Below are 20,890 nucleotides of genomic sequence, written 5' to 3'. Positions count from 1 at the left end.
AGTTACAGCAGTACAATCCCCTGGTGTGGATGCAGTTATACCAGTATAAATGTGCTTATTCACGAAAGTAGCTTTATACCCGTATGATTCTGAGACCTACGGACAGATTTCACAACGCAGGACAGACAGGGGCCGTGACCGGGACGCACTGCAGTGCAGGGTCAAAGGGAAGGAGCTGTGGAACGCCTGCCACAAGGCGCGGGAGGCAAACCACCGCTCCGGTGCTGCACCCAGGAGCTGCCGCTTCTACAAAGAGCTGGACGTGATACTCGGTGGCGACCCCACCTCCACGGCGAAGGCCACTGTGGATACTTCAGTGGCTCACGTGCCAGTCAAGAGTGGACCGAGCCAGGAGGAGGAAATCTTGGACAAGGATGTGGAGGGTGAGGGGACCCAAAGGCAGAGGAAGACTCGGAGGTCAGAGATGCATGCAGCCAGGAGCTCTTCTCTACCCCAGAGGAGGCTAGCCAGTCACAACAGTCGGAGCTTGGTGAAGGGCAAACAGGAGAGGAGGCCCTTGGTAAGTGGCTGTGATTTTGAGAATCGCTGAGGTGAGTTGTCGGAGGCAGGAGGGTTGCAGAAAGCAGGCTCGTGTCTGTATGATGCATGTACCACCTAGTCTGAGCGGTGGAACAGGGTGTTGATGGACTCCCTCACTTCATGGGAATCTGCCTCAGAGATCTCCATGAAACTCTCATGGAGATACTGGGCAATCCACTGCTGCAGGTTCTTTGGCAGAGCTGCTTTGTTTCTTGCCCCATTAAGGGTAACTTTCCCGCACCACTCTGCTGTCACTGGGAGGGGGGGACAGGACCATTGCTGCACACAGGTGAGCCGCATAAGGGCCAGGGCAGAAGCCACAGTCTTAGAGAAGACCCTCCCTTGAATCCCTGCTCACCCTCACCAGCGAGATATCTTCCATAATGAACACAGCCTGTGCAAAATGTGGGGACAGTAATGATTATAAGGCCCCCCCACAGTGCAGGCTCTCCCCAAGAGCCGTGTGCCCAGTGTACAGTATGGTCCTGGAACACTGATTTCCCCTTCCCCTGCGGTCACACATCATTTGAGGGGGTCTTGTGGCTCATGTATGCTTGCCTGGGGTCAGCCAGTTAGTGACAGGTATGTGAATAGTGGCTGTGTTTTAAATCACTGAATCAGTGGTCTCTGTGTTGCAAACAATACTGCTTCTGTAAAATGTTGCATTTTGGCTTCACAGATATGACCTTGGGAGCCCAGCCTCCCTCTTTGTTATCGCCAACTGAACTGCTTTACAGAATTAGAAAGCAGCCACAAAGAACTAAAGAGGACTTTCTGCATGAGGTTATGATGCACTCTGTGGCTGAAAAACAAGAACTGAAGGAGTGGTGGGACAGTGAGAAGAGGGACCAAAAGGACAACACGGCATGCAAGAACGAAGTCACGGAGTGGCTCTTAAAAGTTATGGTGCGCCAAGTGGACATGCTCCAGGCCCTACTAGCATTGCAAACCAAGCAGCTCCGCACCTGCCCTCCCCTGCAGCTGCTGTCGCAAAACTCTTTCCCATGCGCCCCCCAGACATCGCCAACACACTCTTATCAACCTCCTGGCTCCAGTCTGTACCTGCTGTATTCCACTCCTGCCCATCACAGTCCAGCCCTGCAGACTCCCAGGACCCACTGCACTCAAAACCCGTTGCTCTGCAGTTTAGCCCTGCTGAAGTACAGTACCTGCTGCACTGTACTCCAAAGGACAAGGTTGCATATGATACCTGGACATACACAAATTTTAACTGTCTCAGGACACCTCCTCCTCCTGGAACCCTCCCTTCCCCCATCCCCCACAGTGTTCTTTTGTTTGTCTCTCTCCTCTGGTTGTTGCTTTTTAATAAAAGAATTGTTTTGGTTTGAAAGCAATCTTTATTCCATTAATTGAAAGCAAACAGAGCCCTGCAAACCAACAGGCAATATTCTTAAACCTTCATAGTGCATCGTCTGCACCAATCACAGTCACCTCCTGGCATTACAAGCACTGCACTCCTGAGGATAGCAACAAATATTAGTGAATTTCAGCTTCAAATTGCTGCCTCAAGGCATCCCTGATCCTTATGGCTCCGCACTGCACCCCTCTAATAGCCCTAGTTTCTGGCTGTTGAAATTCAGCCTCCAGGCACTGACCTCAGTGGTCCAGCCCTCAGTGAAGCTTTGACCCTTCCCTTCACAAATATTATGGAGCGTAGAGCACGCGGCTATAAGCATAGGAATATTGTCATCGGCCAGGTCCAGCCTCCCATATAGGCAGCACCAGCGGGCTTTTAAATGGTCAAAAGCACACTCCACAGTCATTCTGCACGTGCTCATCCTGTTGTTGAACCACTCCTTGCTGCTGTCAAGGTGCCCCGTGTATAGCTTCATAAGCCATGGCATTAAGGCAGAGTCTCTGAGGATCACAATGGGCATTTCGACTTCCCCTACAGTGATCTTCTGGACCGTGAAGAAAGTTCCTGCTTGCAGCTTCCTGAACAGGCCAGTGTTCCGAAAGATGTGTGTGTCATGTACCTTTCCAGACCAGCCTGCGTTAATGTCCACGAAACACCCATGGTGATCCACAAGCACCTGGAGAACCATAGAGAAATACCCCTTCCAATTAATGTACTTGGTGGCTTTGTGCCAGAATTGGAATATGCATCTGTTACCCCTCCGCAGTTCAGGAAGCCCATTTGTGCAAAGCCATCCACAATGTCACGCACGTTGCCCAGAGTCACGGTCTTTCGGAGCAGGATGTAATTAACAGCCCTGACACTTCCGTCAACATGAGTCCAATGGTCAACTTTCCCACTCCAAACTGGTTAGTGACCAAGCAGTAGCAGTCTGGAGTATCCAGCTTCCACAGTGCAATTGCCACATGCTTCTCCAGTGACAGGGCAGCTCTCATTCTCGTGTCCTTGCACCACAGGGCTGGGGCGAGCTCATCGCACAGTCCCATGAATGTGGCTTTCCTCATGCGAAAGTTCTGCAGCCACTGCTCATCATCCCAGACGTGCATGACGATGTGATCCCATCACTCAGTGCTTGTTTCCCGAGCCCAAAAGCGGCGTTCCACTGTGGTCAGCACAAGCAATTTCGTGTCTAGCTAGTACACGTTGCGAGATCAGTGTCGAACTCCTCTTGCCTTTGTAGTTTAAGGAATAACTCCACTGCCACTCATGACGTGTGGGTCAGAGCAAGCAGCATATTGGTCAGCAGTGCCGGATCCATTCCCGCAGCCCGAAGAGGCAGAGCGCGCAGTACACAAACCGTTGAAAGATGGCGCCAAATGCGGACGGAAGCACAGGGACTGCTGGGATGCGAAGCAATGCACTGGGACAGGACCCAGGATGCCCCGTGATCCCCTCCGCCTTCCCACAGCTCTTAGAGACAGAAGAGGAAGAGGTGCTCGGTGGGATAGCTGCCCAGAGTGCACTGCTCCGAATACTGCCGCAAGTGTGAACACGCGATTGCGCAGGCAGCTGACAGTGTGAACACACAACAGCGGTTTCCCTTCAGCGCTCTCTGAGCGGCACCGTAACTGCCAGTGCTGTAACTCTGCCAATGTAGACATACCCTAAGCCAGTGGCTCTCAAAGCCGGTCCGCTGCTTGTTCAGGGAAAGCCCCTGGCGGGTCGGACCGGTTTGTTTACCTGCCGTGTCCACAGGTTCGGCCGATCGCAGCTCCCACTGGGCTCAGTTCGCCGCTCCAGGCCAACGGGGGCTGTGGAAAGGGCGGCCAGCATGTCCCTTGGCCCGCGCCGCTTCCCGCAGCCCACATTGGCCTGGAGCGGCGAACCACAGCCAGTGGGAGCCGTGATCGGCCGAACCTGCGGACGCGGCAGGTAAACAAACCGGCCGGCCCACCCGGGACTTTCCCTGCACACCAACCACTGCCCTAAGCTACCGCACTACAGCTGTGCTGCTGTAGCACCATAGGGTAAAGGCTTCCTATGCTGGCCGAAGGGGTTTTTCCATCACTTTGCTAACCCATCTCTCTGAGAGGCAGTAGCTCGGTCAACAGAAGAAGAGAACAACCACCTCCCACTTGAGAGACAAGCTGTCCTAGTTACAACACAACTTTATGTTTCAGGACTTTACATTTCTAGGGACTTTTTTTTGTGATGCGATGCAACAGCTGGAATTTCCTTCTCTCCCCTCTGCCGGTCACTGCCCATCACCGCCCTCCCTGACTCACTAGGACTCCTCAGGAGAAGGCTTTTGCTATCTTCTGGTTCCCCTTCCAGACCTTCTCTGTGTAGCCCTCAGTGAATCACTCAGCACCTTCCCCACTCCCAGACTGACCAGTCAGCAGCACATTCAGGACAATCAGCTCAGTTTGCACATCCCTAGGCAGCCAAACTCCAGACTAGGGGCCGGGCCTCGATCTTGTTCCCACTGAAACCAATGGCAAAACCCCACTGTCCTCAAAAGTGCAGGGTTGGCTTTACATGAGCTGCTGCCCTGAACAAGCTTTGAACCAGACCTTCAGAAACAGCTGCAAGTTTACGGCTTGTCCATTTTTACTCTTTCCCTAACAAGCCCGATCCTGCCAGGTGTTGAGCGCCACAGACGGAGGGGAGCAACATTGTGCAGCATTAGGCCCCAAACCACTGAGGTCAGTCTCACGCTGCTGCTGCTGTGGTCAGCCCCCTCAATCTAAATTGAGCTCTAAACAGCCCGCTACAGTTCTGAGATGTCCCAGTGGGTGTACCATGCAGGGAACTCAGACCATCGCTGGTTCTCTTTTTTGCTGAGTGGCAGGAAGGTGGCAAATGATAATGTAACAAAACCTCTGACCATCCAGGACTTCAACATAGTTGCTATGCTGGCCACTGGACACCTAGTACAAGAGCAGGGATAGAATCCCAGGCCTCCTGGTTCAAAGGGTACAAGCAATTTAGGCCCAGATCCTCAAAGGTATATAGGCACAATGGGAGTTAGGCGCCTGACCCGAAGATCTGGGCCCTAGGCTAAAGGAGAACTTCTGCTTGCATAGCAGAATAGTATTGTGTGGAGATGGTCTTGTATCTTGGTAGATGAGGTTATGACGATCCATGTGTGTAGCCTGTCAAAACATACGTCTTCCTTTGGGCTGCTCTACACTGGAGAGTTACACTGGCAGAGCTACGTCTCTCAGGTGTGTGAAAAATCCACACCCCTGTGAGATGCAATTAAACCGACCTAACCATGGTACAGACAGGACTAGGTCAACGGAAGAATTCTTCAGTCGATATCTTCGGGAGGTGGGTTAACGACACCGACGAGAGACACCCCTCCACCCCCGCCATCGCTGTAGTAAGTGTCTACACTGAGGTGCTTCAGCAACACAGCTGCAGCGGGGCCACTGTAGCGTTTTAAGTGTAGATATGGCCTTAATCTGACTGCTGTCGCAAGGCATAGCAAAACTTGCAGTGATCGCTTTACCTTTGGGTCTCTATTTATTTTTTTATTAAGCTACCATAAGAGAATGCCCATTCAATACTCTGGGGGCCCTTGATAATCTTTTAAAAATATCGCAGTAATTAAACAGACTCATCATTTATCCCAGTAACAAATCAAATAACCCAGGGACAGCATAACTAGAATGAATCAGCCCCTCCACGCCATCCCCATCGGAGTGCAACACCAAAGCTCGCCCGTCCTACCCACCTCCTCCTGGGCCAGGGAGAGAATGTGGGCATTGCAGGTCCCGTGATGGCTGTCACAGATCTCCGGCCGAAGTGAGATCCAAAGGTCTCATATCCACATTCCATTCCATAATCCTGTCAAACATCCATGGCTAACAAGTGCCTACTCTTGAGTCTTTACAAAAAGAAAATCATCTCCACCCCAGCTTTGCTAATGACTCCCTGCCACTGGTCTTTCTTTTCAAAAGTCCTTTAATTTTAATGCAATCCAGGGATGTACACAGAGCTCTGATTTTCCATGTTAATGGATATAAAGTGACAAAGCTAACCCCCGAAGGCCAGGTTTTTACTATTCAGTTAAAGAAAAAGGTCTGTTTTTACAGAGAGAGATTTTACTCAACTTTCTTTTGCAAGATTCTGTCCCTGAATTTGTTGTTGAGAAGTTAGGCCTTACTCCTGAAACACAGCAACCTGCTGCTCCACCCAGCTCCCCAGTGACATCAAAAGAGTCGCATGGATTCCCTTGCAGGTTGGGGCCTTCATAGGCCTAGAGATGAAGGAAGCTGTGTGATGCAGTTTTGCTGCTGTCAGCTTCTCCTGCTTTAAATGCCTTGCTGCTGCAAACAGTTATGCATGGGCTTCATTTTAAGCACACGGGTAATGGTCTTGAAGTCAGGGGGACTGCTGTGGGGCTTAAAATGAAGCATGTGCATTCCTGAATCGGGGCCTGAAGGAGACCGCCTCCTCCCAACCGAGAAGTGATGGGAGGAAAATCTGGGTTGAAAAGTTTGGAGCATGCTTTGGGAAGAAATGTTTTCCATTAAAAACAACCCAATATATACAGCTTGAAAATTGCCCACGATTTGCATAAACTAAGCACCAAAAACACAGGTATTATCGGAACCTTGTGAGCTCCTCCTCTCAAGCTCGTTTACATGGGTTGGCTCCAGTGCAGTTAGTCCGGATTCGCAGGCGCCCGCTAACAATCAGACCTCGTGTGCTTACACTGCTCTTCTGCTGGGTTTTATCTGTATAATGTTCTGCACCGAGGCTTGGGCAGCAGCGGCTACACGAGTGGGCTGGTGGTTCCTCTCTGACAGGCTAGAGGAGGCAACTTGCCCTCTGCATTCTCCAGAGAGAGGGGAGGAGGAGATTCTCTGCCGTGTACCACCCACCCTTCCTCCTCTCCCCTCCCCCACATTTCAGATCTCATGGGGGGCGAACTGCCTGCGGTTGCTTTGCTGCCCCTAAAACTGTGAACCAGCCCTGGGAAGGGGGGATCTGACGTCAAGCCCCAGAGGTGGCTTCCAGCCGGAGCTGTCAGGCAGCGTGTCAGGTATTAAAGACCCAACCAACAGCCCCAGACCCCTCCTCTTTAAAAGCCTCCGCAGGCTACACAAAGGGAGAGGGGGGCAACTCTCCTCCCCGAGCCAGGAGCACCCATCAGCTGCTCGGACTCCCCTCCGGCCCAGAGCTGGACTGAACCCGGGCGGGGACATGAAACCGACGAGGAAAAGTAAGTCTGGGAAGTTGAGTGTCTTTCGGGAAAACTTTGTGCTTGGCGAAGCGTGGCTTGCCCATCCGGCTCCCATGTACTGGTTGCCGGGGGGGGGGGCAGCAACCCCCCCCCCCATCCTCGTGGTTTGGAGGAAGCCACCAAACTCTGCAGAAACTCCTGCATCGCCCTGAAAAGAAAAGGCACTGGGGGGAGAGGAGGGGAAAAATACCTTCAAAGCACTGAACTATGGAGAGCGGGGAGGGGGGAGGAATCTTTTGTTTGATCACACTTCTTGCAACATTTCAGGAGGACGAGCAAACCCGACCGCATGCCTCCCCCTGCCTTGCTTTCCCCCGAATGAATGATCCTCTTGCACACCACCACCCCCCCTTCCAGGAAAAAAAACCACCAGGGTATTTTTTCCTCTTTGCGGATTTTTTATCCCCTCTGGATCTCCAAATCTCTCGCCCCAGCCCCGTCTTAACTCAGCAATCCATGTTTGCGGGGAATTTTTGTTGTTTGCTGAGCTTGTAAAGTGACAGCTGGGGGGGTGTTGGAGAAAGGGGGGGTGGAGGTTAGGTGGTGGTGTGGGGGGGGGGGGAAACCGCGCAAGTTCCTGTTTCTTTTGGAACAAAGAGAACTCTGTCTAGGCATCTGTCACTCCGGGAAAGAGACAGAGAAACTTTCTCCGTGTCTCTCTGCCTCGCCCTCCGAGCTCTGCTCCCCTCTGGGCGTGTTTTTTTGGTTTTTTGGGGGGGAATCCCCCCCTTTTTTTTTACCGAGGGAGGGGTGCAGCTGGACCCGGGGGAGCCCCTCCCCATGCCATGGAAGGGCCGAGGAGAAAGAGGAGGTCTGGGGGTAAGATCGCAGATGTAACAGGCAGAAAACATGGAGTCCCAGTTTGTTTTGTGTGTGTGTGTGTGTGTGAGAGAGAGAGGCAGGGATTTAAAGAAAGGGGGAATTCCCCGCCCCCCGCCTTGCACCCGGATTCAACCCGCAACTTTCCAAACTAGCCAGCCCCCTCCCCGCACCCAGAGCTGGGGGTTCGTTTATAAACTCAGGTTTTGAAGAAAAAGGGGGATTTGATTTTGCTTTGGCTGCTTTTTTTGGTCTCTTACCCAGAGGGGGAACTTTACTTGGGACACGTGATTTCTCCTTTTTGTGTGTGTCTCTTTCTTTTGAATCCAAGCGGAGGAGAGAAGTTTCGGGGGGGGGGGGGTCTGAAGGGTCTCGCCGGTCGGGAGCTGCCCGGGCTGGTGTGTCCACTCGCACTCCCTTTGTGCGGGGGCGCGGCCGCTGGCTGGAGAAGATGTTGGACTTTTGGAAACCCGGCTTTGCAGAGTGTTTGGGGTTTTGCATGTGGAGGGGCTGGGCAGAACTTAGATCAAACCAGCGTGTTTTAAATCTGCTACTGCGATTAACCCCCCGCCCCCCTGGGTGTTTTGGATTTCTCCTCGGGCTGGGTCGCGCTTCCCCGGGGCAGCTCAGGGCCAAAGGGAACCAGCAGACCCTCCTCCATCCCGGCTCAGTTACAGAGCGCCTTGAAGCGGAGCACAGCAGAGGGCCTCTCTGTCTCTCACGTAGCCAGCAGCTCCCCGTGGTCCCTGGGCCACTCAGGGCTGCAGGCAGGAGCCGGCCAGGGATCCATTTGCTTTTCCAATTAGGGAGACAGCTTTGCCATTTTCTCCTCTTGAAGGGAGGAAGGGGCTTGCATGGCAGTGGACTTGAATCTGCTTTGTGGTGTGCGTGCGTGTTGGGGAGCAGAGAGCAGCGCCGCGGTTTTGAATGCCATCTCCAGACCAACTCTGCCACATGGCCGGGAAGGGTAATGAGCTAACTGGAGGAATCAACCTTAGGGCAGTTTGAATTTTGCCCATTGGGTTGTGTATCAATTAAGGAAGATGTCTGCAGCTGCACGGGGGAGGGAGAGTAGCAAATGAGCTTGGAGACTTTTTTTTGTTTAAAGCAAACCAAGAAATGACTTTGAGCGTTCTCATGTCTGCGCTCTGCCGAGGGCTAACACGCTCAGGGGGTGACAATGGGCTTCTGTAAACACTTTGCAGGGTAGGCAGAGGGGTTTAGATTTATATTCAAAGTCTTACCTCGAATTATATGCAAGATCAAAGGGTATTTCTTCTAACTGCTGTCACAACTTTGAATTGTGAGGCTGACTAACACAAGTTTGGCACATTCCTTGGAGTCCAGACACTCATAATGCATGGTTGGCTTTGTGTTGTTTTCTTAAAGCGGCCAGTGCTGGGCCCTGATCCTGCAAAAGTTTACAGGTGTGCTTAACTCCTTAATACACTGAGTTGTTCCAGGGGAATGGGAGTGTTAAGCCCATGCTTAGCTTGAAGCACGTGAAATCTGCAGGATCAGGGCCTTGGGGACTAATGTTAGGCTTCTGAACAAATGGTCTGTTGTACAGAGCACCCTGTAACTTCTGTTTATTTCACATTTTGGCCTCTAAGGGGGTTATATTATAAATGTGAACCAGTTACTGTGGGGAATACAAGGCAATAAACCCCTCTAAAGGAGGAGATGGAGGTGCAGTGCCTTTGAGTTGCTGTTTGGGGTCTGCATGGGACTAGATTGAACATGATGGCTTCATCTTGATCTTTGAGCCACTCTCAAGGTTGGGATTCTGCCCAAAACAGGGCTCAGCTGAGGGACTGCTTGTTAATTTAACCCCTTTGCATCAGGCCAGTCACAAAATGGAATGCGGCATAACCTGTGCCTTGTTTTGTTTTCCCTCTGCTAGGCTTTAACCAGGAGCGGTCTGCAGGCAGCTCCACCATGTCAGACAGTGACCTCGGAGAAGATGATGGGACTGCCTCTCTGGACCTCTTGCAGTCGAATAAGAGGAAAAGAAGGGGGAACCTCCCGAAGGAATCGGTGAAGATCCTCCGAGACTGGCTGTATGAGCATAGGTTCAATGCATATCCATCTGAGCAAGAGAAACTCAGTCTGTCTGGACAGACCAACCTCTCTGTGCTGCAGGTGAGAGCTTCTCTCAACCTTTCCTATCCCCCCAAGAGGATGTATTTCTGGTGACCGGAGGGGGTTTAAATGCATGGCACATGGGGGTTGGGACCTGGCCCTGCCTAAAAGTATTTGGCAGAAAAGTGCTTTGCATTTGTATTGTGCAAGGAGAACTCGTTTGAAGATCTCCAAGAGCATTGCGTACTCTAATGCTTTAAACGTGGCACCACTCCCGTGAGACAGGTTGTAGGTATTGGGGGGGGGGGGGCATTTTACGGCAGTAAACTGAGGCAGAGAGGTTAAGCAGCAAAGCTATTTTTACATGTACAGCACCTTTCCTCCTGAAAGACCCCAGAGTGATCCATAACCCCAACACCTGCTGCCCAGTTCTGTGGCAGTGGAGTGCAACCACAATGCAAAACTGTAAGGGGGGCGGGGTTGGCCTTTTGGACAGGGTGTAACCTCTACTCTTACAAAAATTGCCTTGGGGTCTTATTCCTATTTGTTTATAAGGTTTTTCTAGTGAGTGCTACTGGACTATTGCTCTCATGAGTGCTAAGTTAAAGGGCAGATGCTGCTACCTGTACTCCTATCAAATAGTGCCTTTGAAAAATTGCTGGATTTACTAGAGGAGACAGGTGAAATGTGATTAGACTTTAGTTGCAGCAGCAGCTCCACTGGAGGGTTGTGCAGTGACCCCCACTCACACCTGGTCTGAATCTGAACCCACTGCATTAGAAGAGGGTGCAGCACAGCTGGGGAGTTACTGTGGGCAGAGTGCTACTCCAGAGACTCGGATATCAGAATGAGTGTGATGGTTTCGTCCCAGTAACCTAGTCTGGGGAAGCTGGCATGGGGAGCAGCAGCATCCCAGAGCAATTCTCCATCCATCTGTGCAAGGCTGGAAGATTACGATGCCTCTTTTTGAATGTGGGCTGTGCCAGGGGGACCCATGCCTTGGTCACTCCCGCAGGGTCACTGCAGAGTGATTCACATGAGGCACATCTGAAGGCAAATGTTGGCTAGTGCAGGAGGAGGCTGGGGCATTAATGCCTCTTCTGCACTCAGCACTGATTTCTTAGCCATCTTGGGGTGCAGTTCAAGGTGCTGGGTTTGACTGGGTCCCTCCCTGTTCCCTGTCTCCCTGTGTGGTATGATGGCAATTGAGATCAGCTAAGGCATGCTAGCTGCCAGCCCCCAAACTTAAATGGGATGGGGCTGTAGATGGGGAGGGGCCCCAATCCTGTGATCCAACAGAGCTAAAGCCCATTGCTGGGTGATATTTAAGCACATTCAGGGCTGACCTGTCTCTGTGGGGCTCTTTCGCCCCACACTTTCCTTTTCTTGCCGTGGAACTCCAGCTCGGACATGTCCCAGCATCATGAGTATTCTCTGGACTGTGATGCTCTGAGAGACTTCCCTCTTCTTGCCCCCTGGAAGTCTTGATTTGTGCGTTCTGTGGCAAACCATATCCCTACCGGTGGGGGTGGGGAGGGGGCATTCTGCAAGGTGAGTTTGAGTGCTGCTAGATTGTGGGATGTGCCCACTCCAGCCCTGTCAGTTTGGCCTCTCTAGAGATGTCCTGACAGCACCCGGCTCAGCAGGGTCTGGGTGGTGAGGGGCTCTGGGAAGGATCACTCTGTTGGGGCAGAGGCTGAGCTGGCTGCAGCTTCCGTATGCCAGGCCCAGAGAGGCTGGCCTGTGCTACAACCAGTGGTGGACGCAGGTTCTTCCCCCCCCCTTCCCTTACCTGTGCTGCAGGATGAGCAGCAGACTACAGGACATTCTGACATGCGAAGCTGCCTATACCCCAATTATGCTGGGGAACACCCCTCCCCTCGCGAATGGTGCGGTCCTAGTCATACCCCTCCCGTTGTGTGGAGAATACTCTTGATCACAGCAGGAGTTGTACTGCTAGGTCCTCCCTCCAGCCACGCCACCCCCCCACCCCAACCCTGTAGGACAAAGAGAGAAGAAACCAAAGGATGGTGATGGGGGTTTTCCTTGTAATGTGGACAGAGTGTAAGTCCCCCACCAGGAATCTGGCCAGTGTGCTGGCCTTCAATATCCCAACTCTGGTGAAAAGCGCTGGGGATCCTTCATGGCAGCAAGTGATGATTAACTGTGATTTTTGCAGAGTATTTTGAAGATGGCATCTCCAGTAGCATAGGGCTCCTTGGAGCCAGTGTACTGGTGCTGGCTTAGAGGAAAAGTGCCACCTGCCAAATAGCCCCCACTCCTTCTGTAGTGCTCTGGTCTTCCTTCCATGTCTCCCAGCTACTTGCCGATAAGGCCTGACCCTGCCGAAGTGGAAGATCAGAAGCCAAGATTATGCTGTTAAGCTCTGTCTTGCTGCTGTTCCTATAAAGACTCGGCTAATATTATTTGTTTTAAGAAAGAAAAGGAGGACTTGTGGCACCTTAGAGACTAACCAATTTATTTGAGCATAAGCTTTCGTGAGCCACAGCCCCACTTCATCGGATGCAAGTGAGCTGTGGCTCACGAAAGCTTATGCTCAAATACATTGGTTAGTCTCTAAGGTGCCACAAGTCCTCCTTTTCTTTTTGCGAATACAGACTAACATGGCTGTTACTCTGAAACCTGTCATTATTTGTTTTCTGTCTCACTTACAACTTGCTGGCGAACAGAACCTAGAAGTTCAAGGTTCTCAAGTCTGAAAGGTGATTTTTGTTGTTGTTGGTTGTTTTTTATTCTTATTTAAAAACTGAAAGGCCAGATTTTTCAAATAAACCAGGTGCCAGTTATCACCTAATTTCAGGGCACGGTCACGTGACTGGATGTCCTAACTGTACATTTGGATGTGCACAGTGACTTGCTTTGCACATGCACTTGTGATAATTGTGTAGGCAGCTTCTGCACAACACTTGGACAATCTGGCCGTGTATTTTGTTACGGCTGACTGACCCACCCCCCCGCAGCAGGGCAGACATACACTCAGCATGTGACTCTCTCTAAACTTGTCTTCCCTTTCATTTTGGGAACGCTGCAGCTGCTCTGGTGATGCTAGAGAGCTATGGAGCTGGCTCAGTGGTGCTTGGGCCAGTGGCTATCCATTATCTGGTGCAGACAAAGTTGATGATAAGTTTGGGATGTAGGCATAATAATAATACAAAGGGTATCAAATAGTGCATAAGTGCCCCAAAGCAGTGCCTTGTGTACTAACATTGTCACTTCCAGTGGCTCTTCTTCCCCCAGCCTTCCATGGCGGGGGGAGCTCTGAGGTAGCACCCGTCACATCGTGGTGTGATGGCAGTGACTCAGGGTGTGGGGAGGATCTGAGCAAACCTCTCTCTTTGCAATCACAGAGAAAACGAAATGTACTAAGCCCTGAATGCACCCCAGAGGTGGCATTGGAGGTTCAGACTTGACATTTCCATTTGAACCGCTGCCAGTCGCCCAGGCTCTTAGAGTCTCTTAAAAATCGGGTTAAGTACCAGCCACCACCCAGTCCAGTGCATGTGATTATATATTTCTGTCCACCATCTCTCAGAGCAGGGGGCCAGTGGCTGGCAGACAAGGAATGTGAGAGCAGCAGTGCTCGGTCTCCAGGGAAACCAGGAAGCCATGTATCTCAACTTTTTGCAAAGTAGATAAGACTCTTGTGCCTGGTCCCAGGAAACCTGCAGATTCAACAAAAGCTTTGTTGCCTGTGAGTTTGAAATTGACTTAACACCCCCCACCGGCTCCTTCCTTACCCATCCCCCAAACAAACAAACAAATCTAGAGGAACCCAACAGGCCTACTCCATAGAAGTGTGTGTGTGTACACACACCCCAGCCATCCATAATGGGGCCTGATTCTGAGAGGTACTGAGCACTTGTAACTCCCAGGGACCTCAGTGGGAGCTCTTGCTTTTGGCTTGTCTGGGGCCAGTAGTGTGAAGTGCTGAAACCGTCAGTGATTGCCAAGCTCCCACCTCTCTGTGTGCTGTAATGGTGAATAGCAAAAGAACTGGTGCTAGGGAAACCACTGGCCTTACTTAAAAATAAGCTGGGGGTTACCCTTTAAAGGGGAACGGGGTAGTTAAGGTTGGTCCCTGCGTTAGCTGGTTAGTTACAAAACCTACTGGATACTAATGCTTGCTTGAAGTGTGTTTTGTCTAATCCAAGCCATGCTGTATGGCAGGGGTCCCCAAAGCGCTGTCCGCCGGGCATTTTTGTGCACCTGCAGGACACCCCGCTGCCAAGTGTGGCTGCCAGAGAACCCCCCCGGTGGCATTTCAGAGGTGATGCATCTTAATTGGCTGCGGCATTTTGGCACCCGCCACAGTCTTCTGGGAATACCAATGTGCTATTCCCACTAGAAAGGTTGGGGACCACTGCTGTATGGTGTGAATCCAGGCACACCACAACCTAGTGCCAGTGTCCAACACACAGAGGGCAGCTGACTAGAAACCGAACATAACCACTCTAATTACCTTGTTAGGGGTCAGATCCTCAGCTGCTGTTACTTAGCAGAGCCCCAGTGATCTCAGAAGAGTGCTGTAGATTTACGTCAGCTGAGGATCTGGCCCTAATCTGTTGCCTGCAATTATCCTGGTAAAGCAGAGAGAAAACTCCCCTCTCTAGTTGTGCTATCCACACTGAGTTATATGTATAAAGGAAAACAAACAAGATGAATGGTACAAAGTCAATAGGTTTTTGGTATTTTTTTATTTAAAGGCTTTTTCTGTTGAATACTCTACATCATTGCTTATAGCCTTTAAGAAGTGTGGGTGTTAAATGATGGGTCCCAGTCCTGCTATGACTTAAGTGGGAGCACAGGATAGGATGGGGCCTATGATTTTTGTGACAGTGCCCCTTTAAGAAAATCAGACTAGAATCTAGAGACATTGTCTGATCCTTGAAGCCTTCCACATGCAGAACTTCAGAGAGAGCTCTCACACAGCTTGCAAGATTAGGGCCTGTGTGGCATGAAATAGTGACTTTTGTAAAAGTGTCAGATGCAAACTATTGTCTGAAAGTCACAAAAAAACAGAGCTCTTGATAATAGTGATCCAAGTTGCAGTAACTTTTTTGTCCTTGGCGGTATATTTTGCACAGCTGTTGATTCGGAAGAGATCAGTCATTTTGCTTCATACTCTTCTAATTGCTTTCTATGTAGAACACAGTGATTTTCATCTAGCTTTTTATTGTTTTAGATCTTGATATACATTGCAGAGCAAATTGAATAAATGGCAGCTGCATTTCCAAGGGGCTTGCAAACATCTACCCATGAGCCTTGCTCAGTTAGTGCACATATTTTTGAATGCTCCTTTGAGAGTTTGACCATAATTCTGCTGGTTGGCAAAATAAATGCTAATATGTTAGTACCACTTTTATAGTGCACTGTAGTATTAATTAGATCAAGGGTGGAAAGGGCCATCTTTCTGTAAAGAAATGGAAACCCTAAATAGCAAACAAATCCTTACTACTTCTTCTTAGCTGTAGAGTTGCTATGCACAGTTAACAGCCTCTGCACTTCACCCCAGAGATGGCCATATTTCAGTGGTCCGTGTGAAATGATTCCTACATATATACATTTTGAGAAGTGTGCTGGGATGAAAGGCATCGTATAAATAGACTTGCCAGAATTCAAGTTTTATGGTAATATGGTAATATGATAATATCGGTTTGTTTTTAAGAACTCTGATCTATTTAAATCTTCACAACGATGGGAAATATGGGGGGGAGACAATTATTCATTGATTGTCGACATTGAGATTGAAAAAGTTAAAGCTTTATAACTGTTAAAAGCCACATTGTCAACATTGTATTAGCAGGCGAGTCTTGGATTGTGATTGCCCTAACAGCAGTCATGTGGAGGAGTGTCTCTTCCATGCCTGAGTGTTGCTGACCTGCATCCAGGCGGGCAAGAATGTTACACTAATCTGCCTGTGTTTGTTTAACAAAGTCCTTGCATTACATGAGGGAAATCTGTCTCCGGATCTGGGATGTATGGGCCCATTGAGCTAGAGTGAGTCTTATGGCAGGAGTTGGCCATGTACAAATGCTGCATCCTCTACTTCCTATCCATCCTTCTGATCAGATCTGGAGCAAGGGAAAGCATGTTAGGCGTCTTGGAAGACTCCCTTTCAGCTTTGCCCTGGGTTGACTGGGTAGTATGTCAGAGTAGGAGACGTGTTCAGGTGACAAGGACACAGCTGGTCTTTTGGGCCAAACCAGTTGGACCTTACTGCCCCCCTCCTCCTGCTTATTTTGAAGAGGGACATACAGGAAAACTTGTGCAATCTGATTACTGCAGTGAGTGGTTCTCCCAGAATGGTTCAAATGACCTTTGTTCTTACAGGTTTCAGAATGACATGGTTTGCTAAGGGCCAATTGGCATGGATGGCAAAGCTCTCATTGGCTTTGGGAGCAGGACTGGACCCTTGAGCCTCTCCCCACAGTGGGCTCAGAGCCATGTTAGCTGCAGCCATCCTGAACCATTCTTGTCAGCAGGGCTCTAGCTTTGTCTGAGGCAGGGCTACAAGTGTTATAACCGTGTCCTGAATCGCTGCTGTAGAGTTATTGACGGAGGTTAGTCTGCAGCTCAGCCTGTATCAAAGTTTTGCCATGAGCCAGAGTGTAACATGGTCTTTGTGGGGGGGAACCCTAAATCCCTGCCCCTGAGGCAGCAGAGTAACAGCACAAAGAGGCACAGCCTCCCATCTGCTAGGCCAGCTGTGCACGGAGCTGGCCCAGGCCCCAAAGTGGGCTATGCTGGCCAGGAAACAGGTGAATCAGCTCCCCTGAGCAGCCTGGGCCCCCTGGAGCGCTGGCTCCACCTCAGACCTGCCTGGGCCATCAGCAACTCGAAGGGAAGGAGGGCAGATGGCAGCAGCTCAGCCTGCCCTCCCTGAGGGTAGTGCTGAAGGGAAGTTTACACCTCTCTGCTTGAGTTGGGGGAAGTGAAGGATAGGGAGGTGTCATGGCTCTGGCCGGAGGGCAGCCACATCCCTGTCATGGCTGTTCTCTTTCCCTCCGCAAAGAGGCGTTCTTGTCCTGCCTGGCTCCGTGGTGCCTTGGCCTCTCACCCGCAGGACTGCACTGTCAGACGACCTGACTGAGCTGTGTTTTGTCTCCCCAGATCTGTAACTGGTTCATCAATGCCCGGCGACGGCTCCTCCCCGACATGCTGCGCAAGGACGGCAAGGACCCCAACCAGTTCACCATCTCTCGCCGAGGGGGCAAGACCGCAGACGTGGCCCTGCCCCGTGGGGCTGCCACAGGCTCTGGGGGGCCGGTGATGCCTCCTGTGGCTCCTGCTACGGCTGCCACCACCCCCAAGGTGATGTCCATGTCTGTCTGCCCGCAGGTGATCTGCTCCTCCACGCAGCCGCTGGCCAGCAGCCTGACAGTGGTGAGCTCCCATGGGGCTGAGCAGGAGAAGCAGGCTCCCTTCCCCAGGACGGAGCCGGACCTCCACCCCAAGCCTCAGCTGAGCACAAGCAGCACCATGGCGCTGCTGGCCAGGACGGACGCGGCCAGCCCCACCAGCGGACTCTTTAACACCCCGCCCCCCACGCCGCCCGAGCTCTTCGGAGAGGACTTCAGCAGCTTCCAGCTGCTGGTGGAGGTGGCTCTGCAGAAGGCGGCTGAGCTGGAATCGCAGCGGCAGAATGGGCAGCTGCCCCCGTTATGGCACACGGAGCCCCAGGCTGCCCCAGTCTCCAAGTAACCTGCTCTGTGCTGGCTCCAGCTGGGTCTGCCCACCCTTCCTGTCTTCTAGGGTTCTGTCGGGTTTGGCCTCTGCCAGCTGAAGGTGTGTTTTTTTTGTTTTGTTTTGTTTTTTCCCCCTATTGTTTTTCTCAGCAGTGAAGATCCTCATCCCAGACATTATACGTCCTTCTCCCACCAGGAGGGAACCCAAGGAGCCTGACGGCATTCGGACCTCCGCAAAGCAGCCCTTGTGGACTGCAGTATCTTCATCTGGGGGGACACATGACCCTTCTCATTGTCACGGTGTTCGGAAGCTGTCAAGCATCCCTTGCACCTTTGATTCCACCCTGGGTTTCTTATATCATGCTGGTGACATCACCTCTCTTCAGGTGCCTAAAGGAGGGAGGCCTGGCTCCTTGGAAGGATCTTAGTGGCTGATGTGGAGCGAGAGCTTTGTAGCTGGCTGACCTCTTACTAGATGACTATTTTGCTGTGTAAAACCTGCTGACTTTATGGGAGAAAAACAGACGAAGTGTCCAGCCAAAACTACATCTAAAGGGGAGAGAAACCATCTGGGTTTTGAACACCCAGGAGGAAAAGACTTTCCCCTAAACTTCTCTGGCCCACTTCTTTGTTTCTGCCTTGTATATATTTTGTGAACGGAGAGTTTAGTCACAGAGCCTTGAGCAGCCCTGGAGAGCCTGTGGAAAGGCAAAGATCAAAGTAACTGGAAAACTTAAATCTGTGGCTTTTTTTTTTTTTCCATTGAAACAAACAAAAACCCCTAATGTTGTTGTTGCCAGTAAAATCTCTGAGGTGCTGTTCAGCAATCTTATATGCTGAAAACATTTCTTGATTGACTCTTTTTCCTTTGGGAAACACTTCACCGTTTCTCGTGCGTTCCTGCTGAAGATGTGCACTTCCTATCATGGGAGGAAGACAGGAATGTACTGATGTCCTGGGAGGATACCGACCAAGAGCAGAGGAAAGGGCATTTGAATGGGGTTGGAGATTGATCTTGACTGTGAAATAACTTGTACTTTTTTTTTCTTTTATAAATACCCTCTTTCCAGCAGAAGAGGGAATCTTTGTGGGCGTGGACTGCCTGCTTATTCTCTTGCTGTTGTAACATTTGCAGCCTGCATGAGGCATTCCCTGGAAAGCAGAGTCTTGGTGAAGCTAGTGATGTACTAACAACAAACTGCCTACGTGCAGGTTGGAAATCGCTTTCATCGTGCTGAATGTAGTTCCCTCCATACTGGTGAAGCAATGGTGACCTCCCGTGGCCAGCTGGCTTGTTGCGCAGAGCAGGGTCTCTCGTGCGCTTTGAGCCTGCAATCTCTTCTGTGGCCACAACCACAAAAGCAAAACAAAAAACCTACGTAGCCCTGTGAATAGTTGCAGTTGCCAACGGGAGTATAGGGGGTGGGGTGGGCCACAACCTGCACGTGGAGCAGTTATGAATCCAAATAGCTGTGAGTTACAGGCCATGCACCTTTCATTTGAATTGTAACTCTTGGAGCCTGCAGAAATGGGAACAACATGGGTTGAATGAACATCCCCGTGTTTAATATTGCTGTTTCACTGTAAATGTAAGTTAAATAGCGATATATACGTACCTATATATCTATCTTGAGAAACACTAATCCTAGGTTGTTAGCCTAATTATTATGTTGCATGAATAGTGATGTTAATGTCAGCAGGATACGACTGGCATCCGTGCCTGATGCTCATGCAGATGGGAACTTGTGGGCAGTGGAAGGAGAGCAGTACATTGTGGGATTTGGGGCGATAAAGGGAAAAGTGGTGACTTATCAGGGAATTCCCCCCCCACACACATCTTTTTAAATAACCTTTTGCTTAGACCAAAATGGGGCCATGAGAAGGAGCAATGCAACTTGTAGCAGTTGGGAGAAATCCCTTCCCATGTCCTGTAGATAAGTCAAGAGATCTGACTTCCTGTTACCCTACACCGTGTGTGCGGTCCTTAACAGTGGGTATAAGATGTTCCCATTCTGGTTTGATTAGTGTCTCACGCCCACTGTGTGCTGGTACAAAGGACCACACGTGGTGCAGGGCAGGGAAAGCACCCTGACTCTGTCCTGACAGATTCCTTTCCCAGAGGAGGTAATGCTGCAGTGCTCCAGGCAGCTGCCCAGCCTGGGTTTCTATTCATAGTGATGTTCCCTGCAGAGCTGTGTGGTGTTGGGGGTTGGTTTTTTTTGTTTTTTTAGGAACAAAAGTGATCAATTTAGGCTTTTTTTTTTTCTCTCTCTCTCTTCTACTCTTTCCCCCTTCTTTCCCCCCGTGCCCGTCCCATCTGTTCCTGGATGGAGGATGCGAACCTTGCTTTGCTCACAATCTCCTGGCCATCCTAGAAGGGAAAGGCTTTACCATTGGCTTCTTGGGGGGGGGGGGGGGGTGGAGAGTTCTCACCTTCTTGTTTTCCTTCCTCTCTGCCCCATTCTAGAGGATCAAACTTCCTGGGACTGGGCTGAGAAGCATTGGGGCTGGTGTATATAATAGAAGGGGGGCGGGGGGGGGGAAGAGAACTGCAATTCCCATAATGCACTGCTCCATCCAGCATGGGCACCACACAGCGGTATCCTGTTTGGCATCTTGATGGTGAAGCCCCTCCTGGTTGGGCTTGGATGTTTGTGGAGATTGAAGCAACAAAGGGGAGGGAAGAATCCTCTGAATGAAATTTATGGAGCAAAAAACTACTGTAAATAACTTTTTGGGTTTTCTTGTTAAATAAAGGTGGTTTTTTTAAAAAAAAAAATACATAATGGGTGTGCTGTGTCTTGTTTTCTAGGTTTCTAGCCGCTTATTAAATCCAGTATTTATAAATCAGGGCTAAGGGTAGGCCAGGTGATTCAAAATCTTGTGCTGAACTGCTGCAACTTTAACAAGCAGGATTCAGGGTTAAAATGCAGCTCAGATCTGAAAAGTAACCTAATAAAATGGGCATTGGTCCATATTATCCTCTGTCTTCCATATCAAATGTCCTGAATTTGCACCATTCTAACTGCCAGGCCTGCATGCTTCTCCTGGGAGGTGAGCTGGCTTCTTTCCTGGCCTCATTGCCATGGTGGGAAAAGGTCTGGCAGGGGG

The 20,890-nt window shown here is 50.6% G+C and overlaps 1 protein-coding gene across 4 annotated transcripts; it reads left to right on the top strand.

Annotated features, from left to right (window-relative positions):
* The first annotated feature begins 6,702 nt into the window (after positions 1-6,702).
* Positions 6,703-20,201, top strand: TGIF2 (TGFB induced factor homeobox 2). Of its 4 annotated transcripts, none has more exons than XM_073309848.1 (3): positions 6,703-6,971; positions 9,895-10,133; positions 17,205-20,201. In XM_073309848.1, the coding sequence occupies exons 2-3, from the start codon at positions 9,930-9,932 to the stop codon at positions 17,793-17,795; spliced, it is 795 nt and encodes a 264-aa protein (XP_073165949.1). In that variant the 5' UTR covers positions 6,703-6,971; positions 9,895-9,929; the 3' UTR covers positions 17,796-20,201. The 4 variants fall into 4 exon arrangements, with proteins under 4 accessions (XP_073165949.1, XP_073165948.1, XP_073165946.1 ...); XM_073309847.1 differs by having other exon boundaries at positions 6,703-7,151; XM_073309845.1 differs by lacking the exon at positions 6,703-6,971 and adding an exon at positions 7,462-7,546.
* The last annotated feature ends 689 nt before the right edge of the window (positions 20,202-20,890 follow it).

This window comes from Lepidochelys kempii, chromosome 13, assembly GCF_965140265.1.
Source record: "Lepidochelys kempii isolate rLepKem1 chromosome 13, rLepKem1.hap2, whole genome shotgun sequence".
In the NCBI taxonomy this organism is placed as follows: domain Eukaryota; kingdom Metazoa; phylum Chordata; order Testudines; family Cheloniidae; genus Lepidochelys; species Lepidochelys kempii.
This window is presented reverse-complemented; position numbering and strand designations above follow the sequence as displayed.